The sequence below is a fragment of the Talaromyces rugulosus genome, chromosome I, assembly GCF_013368755.1.
Source record: "Talaromyces rugulosus chromosome I, complete sequence".
In the NCBI taxonomy this organism is placed as follows: Eukaryota; Fungi; Ascomycota; class Eurotiomycetes; order Eurotiales; family Trichocomaceae; genus Talaromyces; species Talaromyces rugulosus.
The window spans coordinates 2306985-2331796 of NC_049561.1; the positions used below are offsets into that span (position 1 = coordinate 2306985).

Below are 24812 nucleotides of genomic sequence, written 5' to 3' on the forward strand. Positions count from 1 at the left end.
AGCTGCTCTAGATATATCTCGGAAAAGAGACGTATATAAACGAATTGTAGGTAACTGAACTATTTGTTGTTGATTTCTTGCAGTAAATGTGGTTCTATATTCTTGATGCCCATATTAAGTTCTATAACATGATTCCACATCAATTGATCTCGAGTTCAGCCGTATGATCTGTCTATCAGTCATTATGTTTCCCCTGAGACCGTTTGATAGAGCCTAGTCGTAACGACCCTTCAGGAGTATCGGTTTCATTAAATGAGAAGTATGATTGCTCAGTAATATATGCCACTAATTCGTTGTCTGACATCTCACAAATCGGGCTAGAGCTCGCATGGATAGTGGTCGATTCAATAATGTCATGGGTTGCTTGTTGATTTGAATTTTTAATTGCTTCGTCTCGCTGCTCTTTTGCCCAGTCTCTGCCATTAAGATACCAAGTTGCACCTTCCCGAAATGCATCCATGTTGGCAGTGATACACCAACTGTTGATTTGTGTCATATAGTACTCCGTCTTCTCTGCCGATCTCGAAGGATGACTGGTGAACATTTGGAGCTGACCATTGTGATAGATCGACGTAAGGGTATATGTATTGTTGTCAAATTTAGGTTCACTCTGTCCACATGCTTGATATGACTGGATCCCCCTTGCCCCTAACGAACCATCATAGCACGCCTGCTTCTTGGCCACAAAAGCCAACCCATCGGGTCCTTTCACTGCTAGGAAGAATTTTGGCGCTATTGGAAGTTATCGCTGAATAGATGGAATAATCTGATGTTTGATTTCACTTCTAATTCGACGATTGAGTTGTTCAGGACGTGCACCATAATAGCGATCGGGATTTCCGCGAACCAGGGTGCCATCTGTGAGACGATTGGGGTTTATAAAAGGAATTCCGCCTTTAACACATTTATAATCTGTAGTTTTACCTTCAATCAAAGAAATCACGGTCTTGGTAACTTGATTCTATTTTGAAGCATCTGCGTCTGCCTGCAGGAATTTTTCAAAATCTTCCTCCGAAAATCTGGACGGAGAAAGCCATGATCGAGGCTGGGCAAGTCTTTGAAGAATGCCATCCAAATTACTTGGTTTGGTAGGCAGGTGTCCGTCGGGAAATCGATATCGGTGTGGGAAGACCCCATGATCAACAAGATGCTGCTGAAAGTTACGATTGTACGGCCCACTACCTTTGATGGTCCTGGTGGTCCTTGATGTACTTGATCTCCATGAGGCGCTCGCATCTTTGGAAGCACTCAGGCTCTGCTTTTGGACTCTGTATTTTGATTGGTGGGGATTTATACCTAGGTTTAGGATACTAGAATAGTCAGTCTTAACTCTTATAGAGAAATTGATAAACACGTACACCTCTTAGATCCGATAAATCCGGGCCGCCTTGCCGAGAAAATCGTTGAGGAACTGGGTGAAGTTCCTTGCCGGTGATGGGTTTCAAAAGTTGAATTGATTGGCGCAGGCTTGCTGGAGCTTGGTTGTTCCTTCGATCAAGTTCCGGAAGAGCGTTACGAGTTAGCCCTATTTGTGATAAATCATCCCAGGATGCTGCAGGGGGTTGGGAATCGCTAAGATGGTCGACTCCCTGCTTCTTGCGAGCCTGTTCAGGTGATGCCAAGGGTTGCTCTGAATGCTGCCGTTTGCGAGACAGAATCGGTTGATTTGTATTCATTGGGCGATATTGATCGTGAATTTAATAATATTCCGACTCCTCCAAGCGACCTTAATCGTAGGAAAGAAGGTGTATTTATGTTGAGCATCTTCGCCGCTTCAAGTGTTGTTGTGATTTGGTTGGATGCTTAGCCCTGGCTCCTCCTGGATTTCACCGACATCTTTTAAATCGACTATTACGTTATTAATTGCTTTTTTAGGAAGGGTGGGTGGGGGAAAAGAACATTGAAATAATTCCCCCCCGCTGAATGAATTTGTATGTACCATATAGGCTGTGCTTTTTCCTATGAAAAGAAGGACTGTAGTCGAATGTCAATATATATTGCCAAAATTGGGCATACTTTATTTGATAATAAGGACCGACCAACTAGCCAAAGGCTTTTGGTTAGCAGTTAACATGCTGAGATCCTTCATATTCAAAGAAATATTGCCTAAAAAGAACTATACAAACGAAGACTCAACATGAAAAACACCCTTCCATAGAGACTTGTTTAAAACGAAGTCCTGGTCTATCCACAAAACCGCGCCCTGGAAGAGGGAACGTAATAGACAAAGGGCGAAGGAACTCTTTTAGGCCAACCGCTAAGTCAGATAGCTGTAGAATTTCTTCAGAGCGGAGCTAAAATTGAGGCATCGATCCAAGCATTGGAACATACCGAGATGTACGATAGGACTCACCCCAAGACTTTGGAAGCAGATAACGGGATTACACTTTGCAGCATACTTCAGTGTTACTAAACAATGAGTGTTGTCTGCAAGAAGAACTTAAAGCGGACTCCAAAGATTCGGGTGGTTGGACACCGTGAGTCCTTTGTACGGTGGTTAATCGCGCGGGGCGACGTCGACATCAACTCGACAAACATGGACGATGAGACACCGCTCTCTTTAGCAGTCAGGAATGGAAATGTGAAGGTAATGAAGATAATACGACATAAATTCTATCTCAATCGATAAAGACGGGTTTACGCCGCTACATAACGCGTGTTTAAAAAGGAAGGAAGGTATCGTAAAACTGTTCCTCGCGAGATATGACGTCGATATCAATTCTAAGGACTTGGATGGTTACAGGCTGCTATCTATAGCGGCCTTGAATCTGCATGATGAGATTGTAAGGCTCTCGCTCGCAAGAGACGACGTAAAGGCCAATTCTCAGGTTATGAAAGGTTACAGGGGACATTAACATATTATAAACCTACTGTTCGACGCAGAGGAGGAGACGAGCGCAACTTGATAGAGTTCAGGAAGGAGCTGATGTAGAAGACAGAAGAAAAAGGTCATGAAAAATGCCATAAAGCTCTTTGCTCTGTATGCCCGTCTGAAGAATTACTGTCAATTAGTAGTAAGAATACAATGTTCTTACATGCGCATATGCAGTCAGCACTTACATATACTATAAATGCGTAAATCAGCATTTAAACTCAACAATCTCCCGAATAGGCGTTGATACATGTATGTACTACATATGTAAATACTACTCACCTTACATTGAGACCGTTCCCTGTCTACTCAATCCCCAGGCTTGAACGTGGCATTCCTCTAGATAATATTGAAGGAATGATATCAATTAATACCGATAAAATCAGAAGGTATGTGCACTTCATAGTGTAGGCAACTGTATATCAACGTAATGAAAGAATTCAATGTTCAACAAATTCTCAATAAATTATCAAGGCTAATCTAAAATGAAATGCTTAGGTATTTATCCTGTATGGCGCCTTACCCTCCTTTAAACAAGGAAAAGAAAAGGAAATTAACCAGCCAAGAAACACCCAATATCAAACGCCAAACCATGCACCAATCTCAAGTATCGCCCCCTTCAAATCAGCGAGGTCACTTGTTGGCGTCCTCAGCCATAATTTCGTCAATCACCTGGTTCGCATGTTCCAAGGCCTCCTCCTGAGTTTTGTACGTGGGGACCAGGTCGTTCGCATTCACCCCTGGCCCGGTCATCAGAGTGATCACGTTGGCCATTAACTGTGTCATTGTCCCAGTTCCCCCATTGACCCACTTGAGTCTACCCAGCATGTTCAGTTTTGTCATAATGAGGACAAACACGTCCTTGATATGCTTCACGCGCTTCATCTCTCCGGTCGAGAGGTCGGCGATCTTGTATTTGGCACGCAGTCGGACCTCCTCATTTATCACCCCAATCACTTGATTTATGTAGGCCTGCAACTCATCTGGGGTTGGAATGTCGTCGGGCTCAGAACGTGCCGAAAAAGAAGCCCTCCACTGGGCGGGGGGAAGTGTTGAAGCTACGTTTCCCTTCTGTTTTACTTCTCCATTGCGTTGGCGAATTTCAAGCGAATGTTACCGACAATTCTCCACCGTTTTGCAGGACTCCAAGACCCAGTTTAGGACGCCTGTGTAGACTTCGGCGGCGGAAACAGTGGTACCGACAGACCTATCTCCATTTGACGCCCTAATAATAAACTCTAGTTCAATAATGCGTCCCATGAAACCCCTGAGATCTTCGGGGAGTGAGATATTAGAGCTCGACATGTTGTTTGTTGGATGTCTTTTCTGGTTTTTGGTTGTGTTTGTGCCAATGATCTGTTTCCTTGTGATATGTGTGTGTTGCAAGATGGCACTGATGAAGATGGTGATAGAAAAGAGAACGAGGAATGATCAATGTCAAGTTTATATCCATCTCGACGACATTTTTGCTATAACTTTTGCGAGAATACTCCAGTCGAATTTCTTGAATAAGGTGTGCTCACTTTGTGTGTATCTAGACATCATCTGAGAACCAAAGGTTCAAACCGAATATTCTAAGAAAATGATTAGAAAGAATATCAAAAAAAAAAAAAAAAAGAAAAGAAAAAAGTTCTATAAAACTTTGCAAAAGCATATTTCCCGTGGATTCTTTATCACAGTGTACTCATTTTGTGTGTTTAGATATAGAACCCAACGATAAAATCGAATATATTAGAAAGATACTAAAGAAAGAAAGAAAGATCGATGTCTATAAACTTTGCATCTGTTTATAGTAACAATTCACAGCGATCGAGTCATATCTTTGTTATTTTTCGAGTCATATTCAATATTGGTATATACTTCAGAAGTACATGTATTTCACAGTGATTAAGTTATTTAATGATTTATCTAGTTATATTAGTATAGGTTCTAGAAATGCTTTGTAGTGATAAAGCTATCAATTGATATCTTTATTGAGTTATTTATCAAATGATTTATCTAGTCATATTGGTATATATTTTAGAAATGCGTCACTATATTGACAGAAACCTCATTAAATTTGACTAATATAAGGTAAATGATTCAACCCATGTCTCTCCGACTGTACATTTACGTATAGATCAATTGATATGAGCTAAATTAAAAAGCAAGAACTCAAAACACCATCACATAATCTTGCACAGCAAGCCCATCAATAACTAAACCCTAAAAGCAAACTACACATTTGTTGGGTATCAGGTATATACAAAATCAAAACCAATCAGGTCATTGAACAGGAGATGCATGGGGGTGGCGAGAAATTGTGATGACCGTGAAGAACCAAAGTTGTCGACCAGGGAATCAATACGGATAGTAAATACTAGAAAGACACACCCGGGATATAGACATGGTAGCTCGTCGGTGGTAGTGGCTGCAATTGGTGGAGGAACGAGGTGTCTCCTCGACCGAATCAGTCACTACCACAGGCGAGTTACCGGGTGGCCAGCCTGTGATACATGCCACACTCTTGTATTTTTAGTAGACGACATCAACTTGTTTCTCCCAGAGAAACCATCTCCACGGGACATAAGCCCATCTAATCCCACGTATCAGATTTAATAGGTGGATCATGAAGCATGCGGCCCTGGCGGCGGTGGGAAATACACTTCCTGGCTAGATTGCTCAGGTTGCTTTTGCTGGCTCACGCTCTGCTGCTGCTGCTGCTGCCGCTGTTGTTGTTGCTGTTGATATTGTTGCTGTTGATATTGCTGCTGCTGGTAGTGTTGCAGTTCAGCCTCTTGTTGCGACAGACTTTGCGCCGCAGGCTGGGATAGCCCGGCCTCGTGTTGTGGGGTTGCATAACCTTGATAGGGAGAATTGTCACTATACGGGAAAGCGTTTTGGTTCACCGATCCGTCAGAATCCACAGGAGAGACATAGTGCGTCGAGTAACCAGCCTCGTAATGCTTGCCGTCATGGTCGACCACTTGGAAGCCATTTCCAGGAACAGCAGCGAATTGGCCCGCTCCTCCCATCATGTATTGCTGCGAAGGATCTGCCATGAACATGTGGCCCTGATAGGGGGAAGTCGTGCTGTCGCCCCAAGTATTTTGCCAGGGGGTGCCTATGGTGGTGTCATTCCAGCGAGCGTGCAAACCGCCAGAACCGTATCTGCGTCGTTTCTCGGCTTTGCGGCGGTGTTTTACGAGGCAGATGCAGCAAAGAGCAGTCAGTGCGACTATTATTATGAAGCCAACAATGGGAACAACAATGATAACGGTCAAAAACTTGTGAATGTTTGAAGTTCCTGTCGAAGTGGCCGTGGAGGTATAGGCGGTTGTAGTCTCTGGAAGTTCTGTTTGGTTGAAGATGCGCGTTGGGCTGAGAGGAAAGGAAGCGCCAGCAGAAGTTGAAAAGTGGCAATTGTATCGAATTGATTCCAAGACTGTTTTCTGTGTTAGTGCTGAGAGCATTTAATGGTAGAAGGCATCAGAACTCACAGTTGGCGAGGAAAGCTTGCTGGGACGTCAAGGAATAGCAGAATTCACATGTCGAAACGGTATTATCAGCAAAAGCAGTGTCGCCGCAAAATGTGGTAAGTGAGTTGCCGACTGGATTGGTCAATTGGAAGTCAAGCGCTGGACCGAGAGGTGTGCAGGAGACGAGGCAAGGCGTCGAAACATTCGTCACTGGCTCTGGATAATTATAAACACATGATGTAAAGGCGTATCGCAGATTGTCTATCCACAGAAAGGCGGTTAGTGTTATTGTAATAATTGATAACAGGTGTAGTAACTCACAAAGTCCCCAGTTCACATCCGTCTCTCCCGCGCCTTGGTCTTGGAAATCGCTCTGCAAGAGACATGATATACAGCTCTGGAAGGTTTCACCGGTTTTGGTAGTGTTATATTGGTCATCCATACAGACGATTTCTTCGGATGTCGTATTCGAGGTTGTTCCGCAAGCACTTGTGCAAGGCGAGCCTGAGGTTGCCCGTAAAGCGAGAATCCCCGGGGCAAAGACAGCCAGGCCAAAGACAGCCCTCCAAGGCACCATCATGATGCCGGGAAATGGGGGATATCGGCTTCTCCCAGGGTGGATCAGAGTTGGTCTTTTTGTGTACAAAGAGTAGCCTTCTAAAAAGGATAGGTACGTCCTCGTTTCGAAGTGGCGTCGCTATTGCGTCCAAGACTTGTGGTCCAGCAAGAATAGTGTCGCGAGTGGTATTCTTAGAGGAAGGAAGCCTCTTTGGCAGCGCAAAACGATAGAAGTAAACTCTGCTATAAGTCGAGGTTCTAGGCGGGGAGATAGCTTCGCTTTTCAACGCCAAGTGTGATAAAGCGGCGCAGACTCCAGGTAGAACTGATCTGCGACTGTAAGCTCATACAAGTATTGGCACAGGGATCCAACGGCAACGCAGCGGTGCCGCAATCTGAGCAAGGCTAGAAGTGACTATCGAGTGTGGGTGTGGGATGAGTTGAAAGCGTGCAAGCTGATATCGCGCTGCCAAAGTACGGCTTTCTTCCTCGCCAATGAACCCTGCGACGACATTTTAGCAGGTCTTCAGAGGTGACAAATGAGGAGCTGTAGGTCTGCTGTCGAGCGGGGAAAAGAGGAGCGCAGCGCAAGCTTGGACGTGCTCTCGGCGGCAAGACGGGCGACTGGATAGGCTGTATGCGGGAGACGCACAAGCCGAGACACTTCAGTTGCAGAGTTAGTACGACTTAGCAGGGGGAACTAGGGGGATGGGCCTCGATCGCGAGATGGACATGCGGACGACGATTGGAGGGCGACGATGTGACTGTGATGAGCGGCTTGCATCGCGCAGCCTGGAAGGAGCGTCCGGGCGGTGAGGATGTGGGCCCCGTGATTCGCCGCCGGCCCGGCGCGAAGAGGCGTCTCCACTTGGAGCTGTCCTGGCCAATAAGAACGACATGAATTGGCGCCCGCCAAGCCCTCAAATGGGCCAATCAGTGGCTTCCTAGTCTGTACCGCCTTTTTTCCTAAAAGGGAAAGAGGTGATTGTCTCTATACAACAATGTATTATTATGGGAAATCGACTATGTCATGCATTTTAAAGACAAAACTGAATTTCTTGTGTTGGCTCTAGCAACAAGCCCCTTTGAAAATGTTTAATCGGATTTCTTCAGGTCGACTTCAGGTTAGGCGAAAGTTAATTCATAATGTGCTAGAAAGAATGGACCAATAGCTTAAAAACGTTGAATTCTCTTATTGTTACTCCCATAATAAAGATAGCAATGTGCACCAAACACAAAACAATGCCGCCAATGGAGAAAATAGAACAAAAAGTCATGTAAAAGAAAGTATAAACGTCCCAACCAGACAGAACAATTTGAAGCAAGCGGCAATCGTGATACTTCTAAAGCAAAAAAAAGACATGGAAAAAAGGTATATACGAAGAGAAGGGAAGGGAATTAAGGAACGAAGATATAATAAAATAAAGAAAGATGACTCAGTATCCCCAGAGCTCGTCGTGCGAAGGAACAAGTTCCTGTGGGCCAATCGAGCTGCCCGTCGCCCGCTTGGTCGAGCCCTTTGCACGTGACTTCTTTGCCCAGCGCGTCGACGAGAAGGAAGGAATCATCGTGGGCACGGGAGGAATCTCTTCCTGCAACCGCGGCGGAATCGAGCGCTGGTGATGGCCGTGGGACGCCGCCGAGGTCATGCTGGTGTGCCTGGAGCTGAACGTCGCCGTGGAGGGCGTGGAGTTTGTGACTGAGCTTTGAGCTGCGCTCTGGGAGCTGTATCGGCGCATCACGGCTGTTGACGAGAGCGGTGGCGATCGATGCTGGCGTGCTGCTCGGCTGGTATGATGCTGAGACGATGAGTCTTGCGACTGACTCCGTTGGCGAGGAGGTCGTCTTATCTTGCGCTCATCTTCTTCTTCGTCGTCCCCATCGCAGCTGCAGGATGACGATGAATCCAACACATCGCCAATGCTTCTCGGAGAGCCAGTGTTGACAAGAGTCTGACCTGAACCATTTCGTCGTCCACCAGACCCCCGACGTCCCTCTGCCGACATGGACCGTTTATGGGCCTCGATATCAACCATCGGATGATGTGGCACCTGAATCTCTGGTTTCTCAGGGCGTACCACAGGAGCTGGCTGTTGTACCGCATTCGTATACACTGGCTGCTCTGCGGCATTCGAACGAAACAGCGCTTTCAGGCGGCTAGCCTTGTTTGTTTCGGGCGGTTGCGAATGGGTGGTTTGCATATGTGCCATCTCATTCCACGACCCCTCGTTGGGAGATGAGATAGATACGTCTCCAAATCGTGAATCCATATCCGAGGACAGCTGTCGCCGTCTCCTCCATTTGAAGATGTTTCCAGACATGTTGGCCAACAAGCACATGTCTAGTGTCGATAAATTTACAACCTTTTGGTGCGCCAAGAGAACGACTCTCAGACCAACAAGTAAGGTTGAGACAAAAGCGAATCACGGACAAAAATCCAAGGACCCTCCAGACAAGACGTTATAGAGGGAAATCACAAAAATACCATCAAATCAGGGCTGGGATCATTCAAAGCACGAGCTATTGCACTCATTAGAGTACTAGCAAAATCTCATAGTGCTCCGCGGTGGGCGGGAGTCACGACGACAAGGAATCAAGGCAAATAGGATCAAGAGGCCCCGATCAAGGATGCTGCCTGAACGGTATCGTGAGGTGTCAAAGGTGAGAAGCAACCCGACTCAAGGGAAGCCGGTGGGAGTTTACAGACCAAAAGTCCAGGATGGGGAGTTGGCGAACTCGCTCCATTTTATCAAGTTGCCGCAAGCAGAGGGAGGGGAGAAGAGAAAAGCAGGCAACCCTCCAGTACCAAACTGTCGGGATCGTAGGAGCAATTTGACAGGATATCAGAGAAGAAAAGAAGGCATCGGCTTACTTAGTCCGGCGCTTGGTTGACGCAGAGCGAGGGGATCAGTTTGGACGGGGAGGGGCGCGCCGACCTGTCTTTTTGCGGCGCAGACGACTCCCAGCGCGACACCTACGCCGAGGCGCGCGCGGGTGGATATTGTGATTGAAACATTGAAAGCGCCTTTGGCAAAGAACGACACCTGGTATTCACTAAAGAAGAGCTAGGGTGGGTATCAGCCCCCCCTCTTGCTGTGCTTGATGGCACTGCATGCACTACCAATGTCAAATGATAGCAAACGGTTTCTCATCCATGCCTCCACCTGGGTGCCTCGCAGCAAGCCGAATATCCAGGGTTATAGTCATACGAAACAGAAAATAGTAAGGTCTCTAGGCAGTCACCCGGTGGTATCTTTCGTTAGCCCCGTTTTTGCCAATAACGATACAACGACAGGCAGCATCATCATCACATCTTTCAAGGATTAGACAAAAAGATTGCACTGGCATCCAATCATAAATGGCCGCAGATTAAACAAGCTAGACAGACAGGGGAGCTGCCGTCCTTGGTTGACATGTTGCACAGCTTGATCTACACTCTGGATCAGACCCTGGCCGATTTCTTTGTTCGTCGAAGCGCCGGCGCGAAAGCTGAACCCTACATTTACAAGTCCGCGTCGACTCCACGCACTACCAGATCGACTATTTCTCTTATGGAGTAGTGTGGTGCGGGGTGGAGCACTGGGAGTCACACTGAGATCATTCGCGCTGTCACAATAATTGATCTTCCGTAACTAGTTGGCTAGGAGAAATTGGAGTTGAGGCGTGGTCGTCGGCCGGAGTCTGCTGGGGGAACGGGATATCAAAATCCTTTACCAGAAACAGAACTGGTAGAAAACGTGCCGTGATACCAGTCGCAGGCCGAAGAGCCTCCAAGGCGAAGTCGATCTCAGCCGCGAGAAGTGACAGCGCCGCAGGGCATTGCCAATCATATCGGTGGTTAATCGCCAAAGATATGCAGCGCACAGGTTACAGGGTGTCATTATTGTTGCGTCCATGTCAAGGCAGACTTGGACAAAAGTGATCGCCCAGCCCCGCTTTTGAAGCATCGCCCGAGCACAAGCTAAAGAATAATAATGTTGGAACTTGGGCCTATCGGACGGCGGCCGCCCCCAAGGCGCCTTTTGTCCTTCGTCTTTTACAAATTACGATAACAACAGAGCCACTATTGATCAGTGCGTTGTAGCCTGTTCAGTGTTGGGCGGCAAGATGGCGGCGGCCTAGCCCTAACACTAACGCAATGGCGGCGCTTTCTTGCTTGGGCGACTGCGTCTGGCCGTTTACAGCCCAGAGCGTGCTCCCCACGGGCCTCGCCAGCAGATCCCTCTTAATTAAGTCTTAACTTTTCGGCGCCTAATTCCTACTATCCGAACGACGTGGCGCCTCAAAATAATACGATATTCTTGTATCTTCCCCATTTGGAGAGTGGACTTTTTCCCTCCTCTTCTGCGGGAATTGGTTTTTTTCCCCCAAACGCCAGGATTCCAAACTAGGGACATATCGCATACGTGCATTGGCCTGGGCCATCACCATTGCCAGATGATCAGCGGACCAAGCCGGGATTCGCTCATTTAACCTGGGTGCCATCCGGATGCAAGGCTAGTCAGGGATCTCGGCGGTTACCGGTGACTCTGTGCATGCTTATTGACTGTCACCCTGTTGCCACCTCTGTCACAACACCATTACGAGCAATCGTTCTTCGCTCGTTCTCACTTCTTACTTGCGGAGGAGAACTTTTCACTTGTTTTTTTTTTTTGACAGGGATATTCTTCTTGTTGTTAATGATGACGAATGTGGATTTTTTTTCAAGTCACCTCGGAACGGGGCTAAACATCATCTGATGGTTTTGGCTTAAAAAGCCTAGTGATTGGCTTTGCATTCTCGAGCGGGGTAATTTGATTTTTTTTTGATCCCCTGGCTGTTTTTACTGCAAGCGTTACGGCTGTGGTTATTCGTTACTTCCGGCTGCCTGTGATGAGTCTACGAGAACCATGGTTCATACTATTTCACAGTGACAGCGGCTCGGCAGATCGTCGGACCTTTAATCAAGCCGAGTGAACCGAATTACTACAGGAAAGTATATTGTGCTGTAGATAATTGCATGGCGAGGCTGGAGTTGCATTCCTCTGGCGTATTTCCCCCTTCCTGTAAGCTTCCGAGGAATACTTAACACGGTATTGGACGAGATTTTGTTACACCCAACATGTAGCATGTCAATACTCACGTGGCAGCGATCTCGATTACATCTACTATGCATGGCATACTAGATACATAGATCGATCTGTCGACTTCATGTACTTGATGCATGGCACAAAATGAACCAGGGACCATTAAATTGAAGACAGTAGTCTCTGGCGTTCTCTTATTAAAATATCAAATCTGGAGGTATTATATACGTTGACATTTGATATAATATCCGGATACGAGCATGGCTTATTTCACCAGTGTTTGATGTAAGTAAGATATCAATTGTCATTAATATCAATACTAATAATATACCCAATATATCGATGCCTTCCCCAATATATGAATACCCAAAAAAGCCCATAAAAAACCCAATCCACCCATCCAGATGTCATCCAAAAACCAAGGTGACAAACCCCTGAACAAAATTGATAACAACAATTAACTCCTCGCTAGAGACAATCCAAGTTCTACAACAATATAACACAAAAAATATATCAAAACGCCCATGCTGGTATTGATCGGAAAATCGAGTTGGAATAAAAAGGTCGTGCGGTTCGTAAAGGTCGGGTATGTTTTGAGAAATGTTCATGTCTAAAGGAACTATTTTCATCGCGTGAAGAGAGGACCACAGTCTTATTCTTTTGTGACTGCGACCAGGTCCGGAGATTCACTCAGAGATTGGTGATCAGACGAGTCAAGACGGGCTTGGGCTTCTTCGGTCCTTTGAATGTTCCTCTGAATCCTCCTCGGCTACCCTGAAGCATTGGCGTTGGCGAGTCGGTGTTAGAATGGTCAGCTCCTTCAGTGGGCGATGCACCGCGACTCATATCCAGCGAACTCGTCATCTCCATCGACGTGCTTCCTCGACCAGGAGGCGGACCCGGAGGCGGCGGAGGACGCATGATACCCGAGAACTGCGACGAGTTTCTCTGATGTTGTTGATATCGATTATTATCCATCACAAACGAATGCCGCGCCAAATCAATCGACAACCCGCGAGTTGAATCAATACTATGCTCGTTCTTGTGCTGGAAAGCCGATGGGTCGTATCTGGGGAGCCCGGGCTCCGAGGTCTCGACATTGCCTCGTTCGAGATCGCGCTGCTGCTCTCGATCTCGTCGTCGTCGACGCTTTGGAGGGCGAAGAGACATTTCGTTCTCTCGACGGGCCCCGGCGGACTTGCGAAAGGCGTGTATGGTTTCGTATCGTTTGGCTTGCTCGTCCCACTTTCGTTTTTTCCTAAGGAAGAACCATACGCCTAAACCGACTACGCGAAAGATAATATGTTAGGATCATGCTAAATTGTTGTTTGGCGCAAAAGAATGAAATAGGCGAGTCTCTTATACATACTCGCTGCAAGGCAAACGGCACCGACTACCACGCCGATAACAATCTGAGCCGTTTTCGATAGGCCTCCATTACTACCAGACGCTCCGGCGGCATTGTCCGCAGAGGATCCACTGTCACCAGATGACGTTCCAGGAGTATCAGGGGCGTCGGTGCCATGGTTGTTATCTGCTCGAACTCCGGACGAAAGTAATAAGCTGACAACCAGTGCCAGAGCCGGATTCGACGGCGATATCCTGAGCGGAAGAAATTGTGACATATTTTTGTTAGACGATGTGAGAAATAATAGTTGAAAGACGTCTAGCGTGTTGTTTGTTCGTCGTTGTGTCAGAGCTCCATCATAACCTGGATGAGGCAGACGAGGGAGGACCAGCCAAGGGTGGGAAGTAACACAACTCAGTTGCTGTTCCACCCGACCCGTCCTATACAGAGTCGACTAGGACCCTGCTAGAACTATGGATTGTTATGTATCACACACAGTGTGGAGAGACGAAAAGGAAGAAGGAGAGCAAGTGAAGAATGGAGCAGCCTCGGTCGCCTAAGTACTCCTGACGGCCCAGGTGGTCGGCCCTCTCTTCTCTGCATGCCTAGTCTCATCTCGCGCGGGGAGGGTTATTTTGAGGCACTTCCAAGCAGCGCTATTTGCTCTTCTGCATACAAAAATGGAGCCACGGGCTGGCTGTGGGTGGGATTCTAACCTGCAAGAGAGCCATTAGGACGCGCTGGGCGAGCCAAGACCAGTAACTGCCGGCCTAGTTTCAGTTGTCATTGGGTAGAGCAGCGAAGCGACCTGCATGAGTAAAAATAACCTCACTGTTGCTAAACTGTTTTGAGTTGTGAAGAATCTAAAATAGAAATGACGAAACCCTGCGATTGGGTAGGTCGGGATGGTGCTAAGAATATGCAACCGCTGGCATGCCCGAACCAGCTACTGCGGTGCATTAGGGCTTGCCAGCGGTTGGCCGACAGCGCTCGAAAATCTCACCGTCTGTGCTGCTAGTCAGGATGGCCGTGCTAGTTGCATGACTCGCTTGTTTGTTCTTCTTCTTCATCATCAATTTTAGATTATCTTTTGTTTCTTCTTAGCAGTGCCAGCTATACTCTGCGTTTGCAATCCTCTAGCTAGTGTCCGGTGGCTAGCAATCGACCTACCACTTGGCAGGTGATGTATATTTGGATTGAGGTTCTGACTCGCACTGCAGGTATTAGTTCACGTAGTTGTGTGTCGATGTGGATGGCCGTGTTTAGGGTTGTTGGAGACATCGGGAAATATACGGTGGTATAGATGGTATGGCCGAATGCGACGGCGCCTGTTTGGGCACCAGAATAAAAATAAATTCGCACGTAGATTCATGTAATCAATATCTCAATGTCTGGAAAGTTAATCCATCTACATGGCACTTTTCCGAAGTAAAATTCCATTGTTAGTGGCGGTAGCTCTGCAAGCAATGACTAGTGCACATTACATGCCTCTTCCTCCCTTGACATGATGCATGCGATAGATCTGAAAATAGAATTTCAAAGCTATCCTATCAATCTCTTCATCAATTGATGCGTTTGCCTATTATCAGCCCCTCCAGTTGTGCCGTCTTGTTTCAAATAGTGAACCTAATGCAGTTGCTCATCTATAAGAGCTCCTCTCACTGCATCCAATTAAGACGGAGGCTATGCTATGTAGCATTTAGCGGGAAAGCGGCGATCATCTCCCATAATTTAACGAAAAAGTTCAACTATTGGCGAGGCGAGATGCAGCAGATGAGCGGCTTGAAACGGCGGGTTTGATCCATATTTAGATGCCATCACAGGATTCAAATAGAGAATATTTTCAATGAAACTCATAGACAGCGATAGTAGAAGTATTCATCATTTACCTATTTCAGAGAACGGAGTATTGGGATCGGCCAGCTACTACTATTACTATATCCCGCCTGATCGTATCTCTCCCACACAGATAGTACAGACAAGTGTTTTGTGTTCTAATTATAGGCCACGAGATAAACAGGGGGTTATCTCTCGATGCTACGCTGCGGACTACGTCTCACCTGCATTTGTCGAGCTCAAGTTAGGTCACCAGACATTCGTCTGCTGGGATTTATGTGCAGATTCTAAACGAGTCATGTTGAGCACATGTATGATTTAGACACAGGTATAGACATTGTAGTGTTCCTGGCTAGGGGACGCCAAGATCTCATTCAATGTTTCGTGACAGCACACATATATGAAAACTAGTTGGTGCACATAATAATACATGATCAAGGAAGTTGAAACAACTGCTCCACAACACCGCATTTCTCCTTCCATGGCAAATCGCTAATAAACGGTTCCGGAAAATCAATATTCATAGAGTCACGCCCGTTAAATTCCGGCCAGTGAAACTTCTCAAAAAGCGCTAGACTGTCTGTATAGCCTCGCGCTCGAAGGTATTCCTTTGCAGGATTGGGATCCCCCGTGCGAGCAAACGCCCCCCACATGTCCTGCTGGAGATTTGTGTGGCCAATATCGGCGGCTGTACGAATGGGCTGGTCAAAGATGTAGTATGTACCAAAGACTTGGTAAATATCGCCTGAGTGGCAGCGGTAGTAAGGGGTGTTGGGCTTGTCGACTGGAAAGGTACATGAAGTATAGGGGTCATAGTATGAAAGGGCGTAGGCACGCAGGTTGTTATAATAGTAGCTGACCTTATTAATATTCGAAGTAGAAAAAAATACAAATGTTGTAAACTTACTATGACTTGAACGCGTTTGCTTCATGTGCAGCCTGGATGAATTGCTCGCCAGGGCATGTAAGATGTGCCGTTGTATAGGCGTTGATAGTGTTATTATCTAACTCAGGACATCAGTTTCAAACACTTGAGTAACTTAATCCAACTTACACGCATTTATTGGGTCTGTGCCATTATTCCACAGGCCAGACTTTTCCACCAGCGGCGGCCACGCTACCGGGATATCAGGGCCAACAATAGAGTAAAGCGTCGCATTAAAATCGGTAGCGTTCTGAACGATAGCAGTGCCTAAAAGTCTGTTCTCTTTTAGTACGCAGGTCAAGTTGTACTGTTACTTTAAAAAAATAATAAAATAAAACCTACGATTCACCTTCTTCCGGCATCGATCCAGCCATGTAATGAACTCGGTTCAGTTGACCATTTCGGGCGGCCGCCACAGTCTGATTAGCAATCCAGATGCCGTCAATGATGGCACCGTTGTCAAAATTAGCATATCCGTGACCGATACTCCAAGTTATATTGTTCATGAATTCATCAGTGCCCAAACTTCGAAGGCACGAGAGGCGTGCAGCTCCGGTAGAGTTTCCGCAAACCGCTGCCACGGCGGGTACTAGAAGAGAAATAAGAATATGTCAACTAGTAGCATATAAACAACATACCGGTAACATTGGCAATCTCGTCCTGGGTATATGCCGGTCCCAGAGCTCCGCTTTGAACAATTGCACCAGAAAAGAGACCGGCAGCTTTTGGTGACCGAATCATATTGACGACGCTCTCTCCACCGGCACTTTGTCCAAAGATTGTGACCTTTTTAGGGTCTCCACCAAAGGCTTTGATATGATCTTGAACCCATTGCAAGCCGGTAACAATATCCGCAATTCCATAGTTGCCATCAACATAGCCGTCGTCGAAAGATAATGTGCCTGTTAGTGGAGTCAGAAAGTGGATTTGAGTATGAAAAGAATGAAAAAAAATGGGAAAACTAGGAGAACATACCAAAGTTTCCACCGCGCCAATTTATACTAACAATAACTACATCAGAACGCGAAGCCAAACTGACACCATCATAGGTTGCATCCATTGCCGTACTTCCACCACCATGCAGCCAGAACAAAACAGGCTTCAAATTCTTATCAGACGGGTTTTCGCTTCCGGGTAGGTAAGGAGTGAAAATATTCATCAAAACACTAGCACATCAATTAAATAGCGCATAAATAACAGAAAAAAGGAAGATAATACCCACCAGGCTTCTGAATTCCCCCATGGATTCAATCCATACGAGTTTCCATCATAAAAGCCACCGTTTGCTGGGCAAGTCGGGCCATCTGTGTTTGTTTTAATAAATCAAATACTTCAGCGACTGGTGTGAAACTTACAAGTTGTAGCATTGAGGACATGATCCGTCTCATTGGTGTACCACTGAATAGGATACGCGAGACGGAGGTCGCCTACGGGTTGAAGAATGTAGGGTATTCCGAGAAAACGATACGCAATGTGATCACGGACACCAATGTAGGTACTGCCGTTGCTAGACACATTGACCTTGGGAAAGAGATAAAATGGCGTCTCAACTTTATCAACTAATGGAGCGGTATTGGTGCAAATGAAAGTGCGGGTCTCAGAAAAACTATGGTCTGATGATGAAGCCGTCCAAAATTGTGTCTTGGGCCCGGTGTTGCCTAGATAGGTTTGGTACTGCAGTGGAATTTTGAACCTGCGATATCAGCACCAACAACAAAGATAGACTACACTATAGATAGTACTGACTTGTCAAGATCTGAAGCATGAAGCAGAGCTTCACTATTCTCGGCACATATTTGCCGCGCTTCAGAAAGCGAAATGGGGTTGAAGAATAGGATAGAGCTCGGGGTTTCCGCGTGAGTCTGGGTTAAAAACCGTTAACCTATAAACATCTTTGGATACATATGAAAGATATCCAACCGTCCAATTGCCATCGTTTTGGTAGAGCACAGCCGATCGCCTGGTTACTGTAGAAGCTTCATGTCTACCGTTTATGGTTGCAGCGTGAGCAACCAACGCGAAAGTCAGCTGCAGGAGACGGTGGATCACCATTGTTAACGTCTATACGAATTGGATTTTTCCGAATACTGAGCAATAATCATGCTTGAAACACAGGTAGAATAGACATTTTATTTAATAACTAGATTCTAGACGTAATGGCAACTTTCCGGGGAGAACGCTGTAGGCTTGTTAGGTCGTAGACTAACTAGGGTCTAGAGGATTTTAGCAACTGTATTCCATAACTATGCTGCCGGGATACGTGTTGTTGACCGAACTAGCTGATTCGTGATATGGCTGTACTAGAAAGTTGTGTGCCCAAGTGCTATTTAGGGAAAAACCAATATCCGAAGCGTGCTCATGGCTCTCTGTTAGCTCTATCTATCTAGGGAAAAAACAAGCCTAGGCTATATCTATATCCGGTACCATGGTACTTGACCATGAAGCTTCTGCTAAGCATTTTTAGCGTGTGGATTCCATGCAATTCCCCGCGTTGGTAAGGATTGATTGAACCCCGCAAATAGAATGAACCTTCAGCTAATTCCATGTAGATGCATCTTATTGGTACGATCATGCTTGACATGACTCTTCTCAGATTATTGGTAAATTCAAATCATCATCCGCTTAATATGAGCTATCTTCGGAGGGGATCATATGATTACTGTATGGAAGGAATGTTGCGTTAAGACAAGGGAAGGGGGGGTAACTATAAGGAAGGGGGAAAAGGATGGTTGTAGATAGTAGCCGAAGCCATCCAGAACATCTCTTGATGTCAGAGAGACATTATTGACAAGACTTTTATGTCACATGCAATATTGAGTGAATCATATATATCCATATCAACTACTTTTCGCATTAACATTGAACTTTGTACTTCGCAGCAGAGGCAGACATATTCAATGTTTCCACGAGAAGTACCCTCTTTCCAAAATACTATATCAATACATCAACTGATAGCATTTGTAGATAATCCAATATATCAAGTAGAACGTCAGTTGATTAAGCAATTCGATATTGATACTGGAGCACAATTCTCAATGATTGATATCAATTGATATATATTTTCATGTCCTTGAAGTACGACGTTGCATCAATTGATCAATTAACGTCAACTGATACAAACAGCATTCAGATCTTGGCATATCTCACTAAACAGTCTGTGATTCGCCTCACGCCCGAGAGGATCAGCTGTTGTTGTGCATCATGCAACATAACAATCTTATTCGGGGATGAATACACCCGGAACTCGCGATCCGCGTAAATCCGAGATCTGTCATACACATCCGCATTATAGCACACCACCCGTCGGCCTCATTTGATGAAAATGAAGAGAAGACTGGGTATTAAAAAGAATTTCATTCATCGGATTCAGGTCCGGTGGGTGTACACCGAGAGCTTCGTATATACGTAATTCTTCATGTCCCCGGCGGCGCATTCCCAGCAAGGCACAAAAATGCCAACGCGACCAGCCCCAACAAAAAAGTGCCTTACATGTATGCTCGGCGGATCCTACATAAAACAGGGTCCATCCCGTTCGGTTTTAGAGAACGTGCGAATTCGACTAACATTGATAATAAAACACGCGAGTTTCCGTCGACTTTCTGCTGATTTAATTCCGAGCAAACCCAGCCAAGGCCGATTCGGCCGACTTTGCCCCAAACAGTCAGCATTGCCGTTTCCGGACAGACGACGCAACGTGTATAAAGGTCTTCTGATTAGAACAAACATTCAACCAGATTAACAGAAATACATAGTCAATAATAAAACAGGATTACATCCAGGGACCAAATACAGCTTTGGAATCGGAAGACCACACAGCACATCAATTGATATAATTATTGCGACAATGAATACAAACACATTCGCCGAGCGCATAGTAGCGGCGATCAAAGGACGCCCTCTCTACCCAGGACTTGCAGCAGCAGCAGCAACACTTGGTTTGGGATGGTACGATGACAACTTTATCAGTCCAATGGCTGAATTGAGCTAACCATCAATTTCTTGACAGGCTTGTGAGTGACTATAGAACATGGAAAGCCTTTGGTACAGGGGGCACACCGCCAAACGTGCTGTAAGTTGCTTTTTGATATACTTTCAGTACGCAAGGCTATGTCTAATTACATTGAATAGTGGCTATTGCCGTATGACTCTTCTGCGCATTGTTTTCGCCTACCACATTCCCAGTCAGACGGATTATAAAACGATAAGCCCTGAAGGACAGTCCTATCTAAAGACCATCCCACCGCGTGCAGGCGGCCGCGCAAAGATCATGCCGCGCATCCTGCCCCAAAGACAGTTTGTCGAACCCATCGACCCATCAACTCGCGACCGACTCATGGACCTGATGCGCCGCCTGGCCGATGAACACCCGGAGCTTTTCGAGATGAAACTGTCCCAGGCAGAAGGCGGTACTGCCGATGGACTGTATGTCCGCGACGAGGTCGTAGGGATGAATCACGAGGTCCGCGAAACCCGCAGGTTGGACAAGGAAATCGCACACGCACACCCGTCTGAGAACAGCTTGCATGTTTGGTTGAGTAACCTGGATGCGCGCAAGGTTATTGAGGCTGGCTGGGGCCAGCGGTTCCCTTTGCCCATGACCCCGACTGGGTTTATCATGGTATATGCGCCGAGAAACAGCTCGGAGATGGACGTGGTTGAGGATATTGTGAGAGCAAGCGCCCACTGGGCCACGGGTGTTGCGATCTAAGGAGATATTCCTTTTGTGTACTATATAGTAGACTGGCAATAATGATTATCAAATGCATTTGCGTATAAATTCGATATATTTGTTGACATTGACGACATGCGGCGTTGGCTGGAAACCCTAATTTCCCAATTCGGCAAAATCGTCACGCGGTGACGTAGTTTTAGAAAATATGACTACTCTGCGTACGGACGATAAACATCCAAATTTCCACCAGACGCCTCAAACTCCAGTTCCACTCCACACCCTACAAAATAGACATATCCTTCCTTCAGATCATGGCTCTTTCCCTCGCTCGCCTTGGCTGACATCCGACCCTGCCCACTCGTGACAACCAGAATACTCGGTCCATTGATCGGCTTAATCTTTTCCTTTTCACCAGCACTTAGATGTGTGGCAAGCACATTGAATTCTGAAATAGGCGGCGCGTATTCAATGGTTTTCCCATTCAGGCTCTTATCGGACGGATGTCTCCCGAGAAGCGCCTCGTCCGGCTCATGTGGCCAGAAACTGAGTGCTTCACAGAAAAGAGGGATATTGTCACGCTCTGGCCGTGGGCAGAATCCCGTGTTGAGCACATTGTCTGACCGGGCCATGCACTCCATGATATCGCCAGACAGATACGCATGCATCCCGTCCGTGGGCACATACACGGACTCCCCAGGATGCAGCACAAAGTAGTTCATGCATACGACCGCCATCAAGTTGCCGTTATCAAATTCCGAGTACTGCGACCTCACTCTTTCCAGCATCTTGGGAATATACGAGTACTTCCCAAACTCCTTCTCCGGAATTTGGGTGAGCTCATTCAGCGTCTCCGCCACCGTTTTCTCGTCCGCTTCGAGCAAGTTCTGCGCAACACGCTTGAGACTCGCGTCGTTGAAATGGGTTTCAGGCGTTGGTAAGAAGCGCTGAAGCGGCTTGTGCTGGAATAGCTTGGTTAAATCGTTGAGTGGTTTCCAGCCGGCGAAGAGCTCGAATTGGGACAGGGCGATGGCGATCTCGGGCTTGTGGTTTGTATCGGTGAACTTCTCGGGGTCTTGCTTGTTTAGTTGTTTAGAAAGCTCGCGGTCTGGGTGGATTTGTAGAGGGAGAGCTTTGTCCATGGACAGGATCTGTCTGTTATAAGTATTTTTTTTTCAGTCTACAAAAAATATATGTAATTCCCTGCGAACCTTGGGTAGAAACGGTAGACCCCCGCCAAATTTTTCGACAATCTTTTTGCCGACCAGCTCAGGATACTTGTTCAAATGCTCCTCCAACGTGTCGCCAGTGGCTATCACATACGACGGCACAGAAGGGTATGTACCCATCCACATCTATTCATAATTAGCAGACAATCACGCCAGTTTCAACATTTGAACCCGGCACAAACCTCAGAATAGGTCTGGTGATCTTCAATCTTCAAATCGGTCCCCGGCTGCTGCGACGCAAGCCTGGCAGCCAGGGAGTTGTGGCCTTTTTTGCCCCAGGCATCGTACTAGACAAGTGTTAGTGGATAGATGCGCAGTGTTTCACGTCAGGTGCGTACCTTGCATTTGCAGCGAAGCTGGAGTACTGAATCTGCGCCCATATTGAGTAAATGAAAAAAAAAATATATTGATCTATTCTAAAGACAGAAGAGGGGTATGTGAATTGATGGAATTCAAGAAATTGATGTTAACCTGATGTCTACTTAGGGCTCGGGGCGAGCCGTATCATACATACGTTGCGATGCCGTCATCCGTGGCGATCCTTGTGCGCCAGATCCGGTCAACATCTTGTTTACACACGTATTTGATATACGTATTACTCAAAAGATTCCCTTTTCAACATAGAATTATTAAATATCTCTCTGTTCCTAAAACCATCACCAGCTATCCCACATATCATACCTCATCGCCCGTCCTATCTCTAATTTGAACTTACCTCGAAACCTTAGGGACCAGAATGTAATTCGAAATAGCTGGAAATTAAGGATCAAATAAAATAGACCATATAATAAAAAAAAAATTCATGATTGCCGAGAAAATACCAGCCTAGAAGATGACGAGACAATTAATTAGTCGGTATAAAACAAAATTATAGTGGAATAATAGTAGTGTAAGTCAAGTCGTGATATTCATATACTAAGACTCAGCCTTGCCCTAACCCAACGCCGTGAAAGATAAACACCTCCGGAACACCATACATGATGAAAATTAACGCTAGGAAAAAAAAGATAAATATAGATATTGATCATTCTGTTGCAACGTGATTCCGTTCACTTTCATTACCACAAGTCCTCTTGATCTCCAACCATATCCAGTGTCATCGTCCGTCGATGTGACTGGCGGCGAACCGCTGCCGACTGTGATCGCTGAACGTCGAGATTTTGCTGATTAGGCTTCGATCGGCCGCGGGTTTGATCTGAGGATTCCTTTTGCTTGCTGTGTTTGCGGGAGGATGTTATCGTTGTCTTTCGAGACATTGTATTTGAAGGCAGTGTCCCTGGTATTGCTTCCCTGGTTTCGGCGACGAAAACAACATCGCTGACAACATAAGGATCACAAGAGTGGCTGCGTTGAGGCACTGGCTTCCTTTTGATACTGTGCTTTTTGGCACCGACGTCATCTCCTCCGTGTGTATTATTGTTGTTGTTGCTAAATTCCTGCAACTCCCGAAAATATGCCTCGCTGGCCGGGACGTAGCGAAAATTCGGCCGCGCCTCTATATCGCGCTTCTCGGCGAGTTCCTGTGCATAGTTTGGATGTATTGGTTTGTATTCGAACTCGATGGGCTTTTCTTCTGCTGTTTTCGTTTGGGTGTTGACGTTAGATGGGAGTAGGATGCGAGTCAGACGACGGGTTCTGGAATCTCTTTTTTTCGTATCCCCTTCCTCTTCTTTTTCTTCCCGTTCTGCTTCTTTGCCTTCTACCTGGTCTTCTTCTTCTTCTTCTTCTTCTTCGTCATCATCAGAGGAATACTCGTCATCAAGAAGAAGCACTTCTTTATTCCCGCCCGTCGCGCCGGGCACAAACCCCGGTCCATATAGCTTCTTCCCTTTCAAATGCGGATTGTTGTATTGCGACCAGGCACCGTCAATAGGCGCGGTGATGTCCACGTCGCCCCAGCGGGAATGCATTCGCGGTCGTCGGTTGCGTTTGTGTCGACGGATGATGTCGAGAGATGTGGTGACGAAGGACGCCATGTTTTAAGCCTTTGTAGGTTCTGTGTCGTTTTTTTTTGAGTCCTGTTTCCTTCCTTTTTCGTTTGGTGTCGTAGGGCTAAGGCTCTGGTTTTTTCATCGGTTGATGATTGTGGTAGGTTTGGTGTGGAGGAGTATAGACACGCTCAAGCAAGAACCAATCAAGGTCTCGCAGGAGGGAGTGGGAAAGAGAGAGAGAGAGTAAAGCAAGAAAGAGCAACCACGTCAACACTCAACCAAACAAATAAACATATAACCCTCACTATAAACGTGAGATCAAAAAACGATTCAACAACATTAATGAAACGAGCCGACTCAGTCCGGGCGAACAGCCCTCTACATATACAAACAACTCGGCGCAGATTGTGGCACGTTCAATCCCTGTAACACTAGGAAAAAAAATAAGCAACACAAATGATCCAAAATAGATCAATTTGTGTCAGGCTAGTGTCTGAACCCTGCATCAAGATGCAGGCCGTGACCTCCCGCAGTACTAGTAGCCACACACAAATTTAGAAGTCCACTTAATAGTACTATGTACTATTCAACACATGCATAAAGCTTGCCAGCGTTGAAACTGTCTAGTTGTGTTCTATGTTTGGACTGGCGATCATTAGGAGAAGCCCGGACTTACGAACAAAGAGCACTCACTCAGTCCGGACTAATCGGCATCGATTTGCACTTGACAGGCATGTTAGCGCCGAGGTAATTTATTTTTGCATCGAACCATAGTTACTATACTGAGACAGGAAAAGAGTGTCTGCCTGTGATTCGGCTGAGCAATATGCCTGTAAGCGCCGGGGCGCTGAAGCCGGTGCTGCACTCCACCTGCTTAGCGTCCCCTTAGCCCTAATCTATCCGCTGGATCGCCAATGGGA

The 24812-nt window shown here is 46.3% G+C and overlaps 9 protein-coding genes across 9 annotated transcripts; 1 reads left to right on the forward strand and 8 right to left on the reverse strand.

Annotated features, from left to right (window-relative positions):
* Positions 1-1290: 1290 nt before the first annotated feature.
* TRUGW13939_00783 (uncharacterized protein) lies at positions 1291-1676 on the reverse strand (the record flags this gene model as incomplete). The annotated part of the gene is made up of 2 exons (XM_035483989.1): positions 1291-1296; positions 1359-1676. The coding sequence occupies 2 exons, from the start codon at positions 1674-1676 to the stop codon at positions 1291-1293; spliced, it is 324 nt and encodes a 107-aa protein (XP_035339882.1).
* Positions 1677-3505: 1829 nt separating this feature from the next.
* TRUGW13939_00784 (uncharacterized protein) lies at positions 3506-4177 on the reverse strand (the record flags this gene model as incomplete). Its single annotated transcript, XM_035483990.1, has 2 exons — positions 3506-3930; positions 3994-4177. The coding sequence occupies 2 exons, from the start codon at positions 4175-4177 to the stop codon at positions 3506-3508; spliced, it is 609 nt and encodes a 202-aa protein (XP_035339883.1).
* Positions 4178-5478: 1301 nt separating this feature from the next.
* Positions 5479-6910, reverse strand: TRUGW13939_00785 (uncharacterized protein; the record flags this gene model as incomplete). The annotated part of the gene is made up of 3 exons (XM_035483991.1): positions 5479-6296; positions 6352-6591; positions 6652-6910. The coding sequence occupies 3 exons, from the start codon at positions 6908-6910 to the stop codon at positions 5479-5481; spliced, it is 1317 nt and encodes a 438-aa protein (XP_035339884.1).
* Positions 6911-8324: 1414 nt separating this feature from the next.
* On the reverse strand, positions 8325-9209 carry TRUGW13939_00786 (uncharacterized protein; the record flags this gene model as incomplete). Its single annotated transcript, XM_035483992.1, has 1 exon — positions 8325-9209. The coding sequence occupies one exon, from the start codon at positions 9207-9209 to the stop codon at positions 8325-8327; it is 885 nt and encodes a 294-aa protein (XP_035339885.1).
* A 3435-nt stretch (positions 9210-12644) lies between these two features.
* Positions 12645-13579, reverse strand: TRUGW13939_00787 (uncharacterized protein; the record flags this gene model as incomplete). The annotated part of the gene is made up of 2 exons (XM_035483993.1): positions 12645-13240; positions 13324-13579. 2 exons carry the CDS (start codon positions 13577-13579, stop codon positions 12645-12647), a joined length of 852 nt encoding a protein of 283 aa, XP_035339886.1.
* Positions 13580-15572: 1993 nt separating this feature from the next.
* On the reverse strand, positions 15573-18115 carry TRUGW13939_00788 (uncharacterized protein; the record flags this gene model as incomplete). Its single annotated transcript, XM_035483994.1, has 10 exons — positions 15573-15993; positions 16046-16142; positions 16193-16338; positions 16406-16652; positions 16702-16965; positions 17039-17229; positions 17286-17367; positions 17419-17756; positions 17810-17925; positions 17984-18115. 10 exons carry the CDS (start codon positions 18113-18115, stop codon positions 15573-15575), a joined length of 2034 nt encoding a protein of 677 aa, XP_035339887.1.
* A 1792-nt stretch (positions 18116-19907) lies between these two features.
* Positions 19908-20771, forward strand: TRUGW13939_00789 (uncharacterized protein; the record flags this gene model as incomplete). The annotated part of the gene is made up of 3 exons (XM_035483995.1): positions 19908-20008; positions 20070-20132; positions 20192-20771. 3 exons carry the CDS (start codon positions 19908-19910, stop codon positions 20769-20771), a joined length of 744 nt encoding a protein of 247 aa, XP_035339888.1.
* Positions 20772-20944: 173 nt separating this feature from the next.
* TRUGW13939_00790 (uncharacterized protein) lies at positions 20945-22341 on the reverse strand (the record flags this gene model as incomplete). Its single annotated transcript, XM_035483996.1, has 4 exons — positions 20945-21883; positions 21944-22087; positions 22144-22248; positions 22300-22341. 4 exons carry the CDS (start codon positions 22339-22341, stop codon positions 20945-20947), a joined length of 1230 nt encoding a protein of 409 aa, XP_035339889.1.
* A 678-nt stretch (positions 22342-23019) lies between these two features.
* On the reverse strand, positions 23020-23937 carry TRUGW13939_00791 (uncharacterized protein; the record flags this gene model as incomplete). The annotated part of the gene is made up of 1 exon (XM_035483997.1): positions 23020-23937. The coding sequence occupies one exon, from the start codon at positions 23935-23937 to the stop codon at positions 23020-23022; it is 918 nt and encodes a 305-aa protein (XP_035339890.1).
* Positions 23938-24812: the final 875 nt, after the last annotated feature.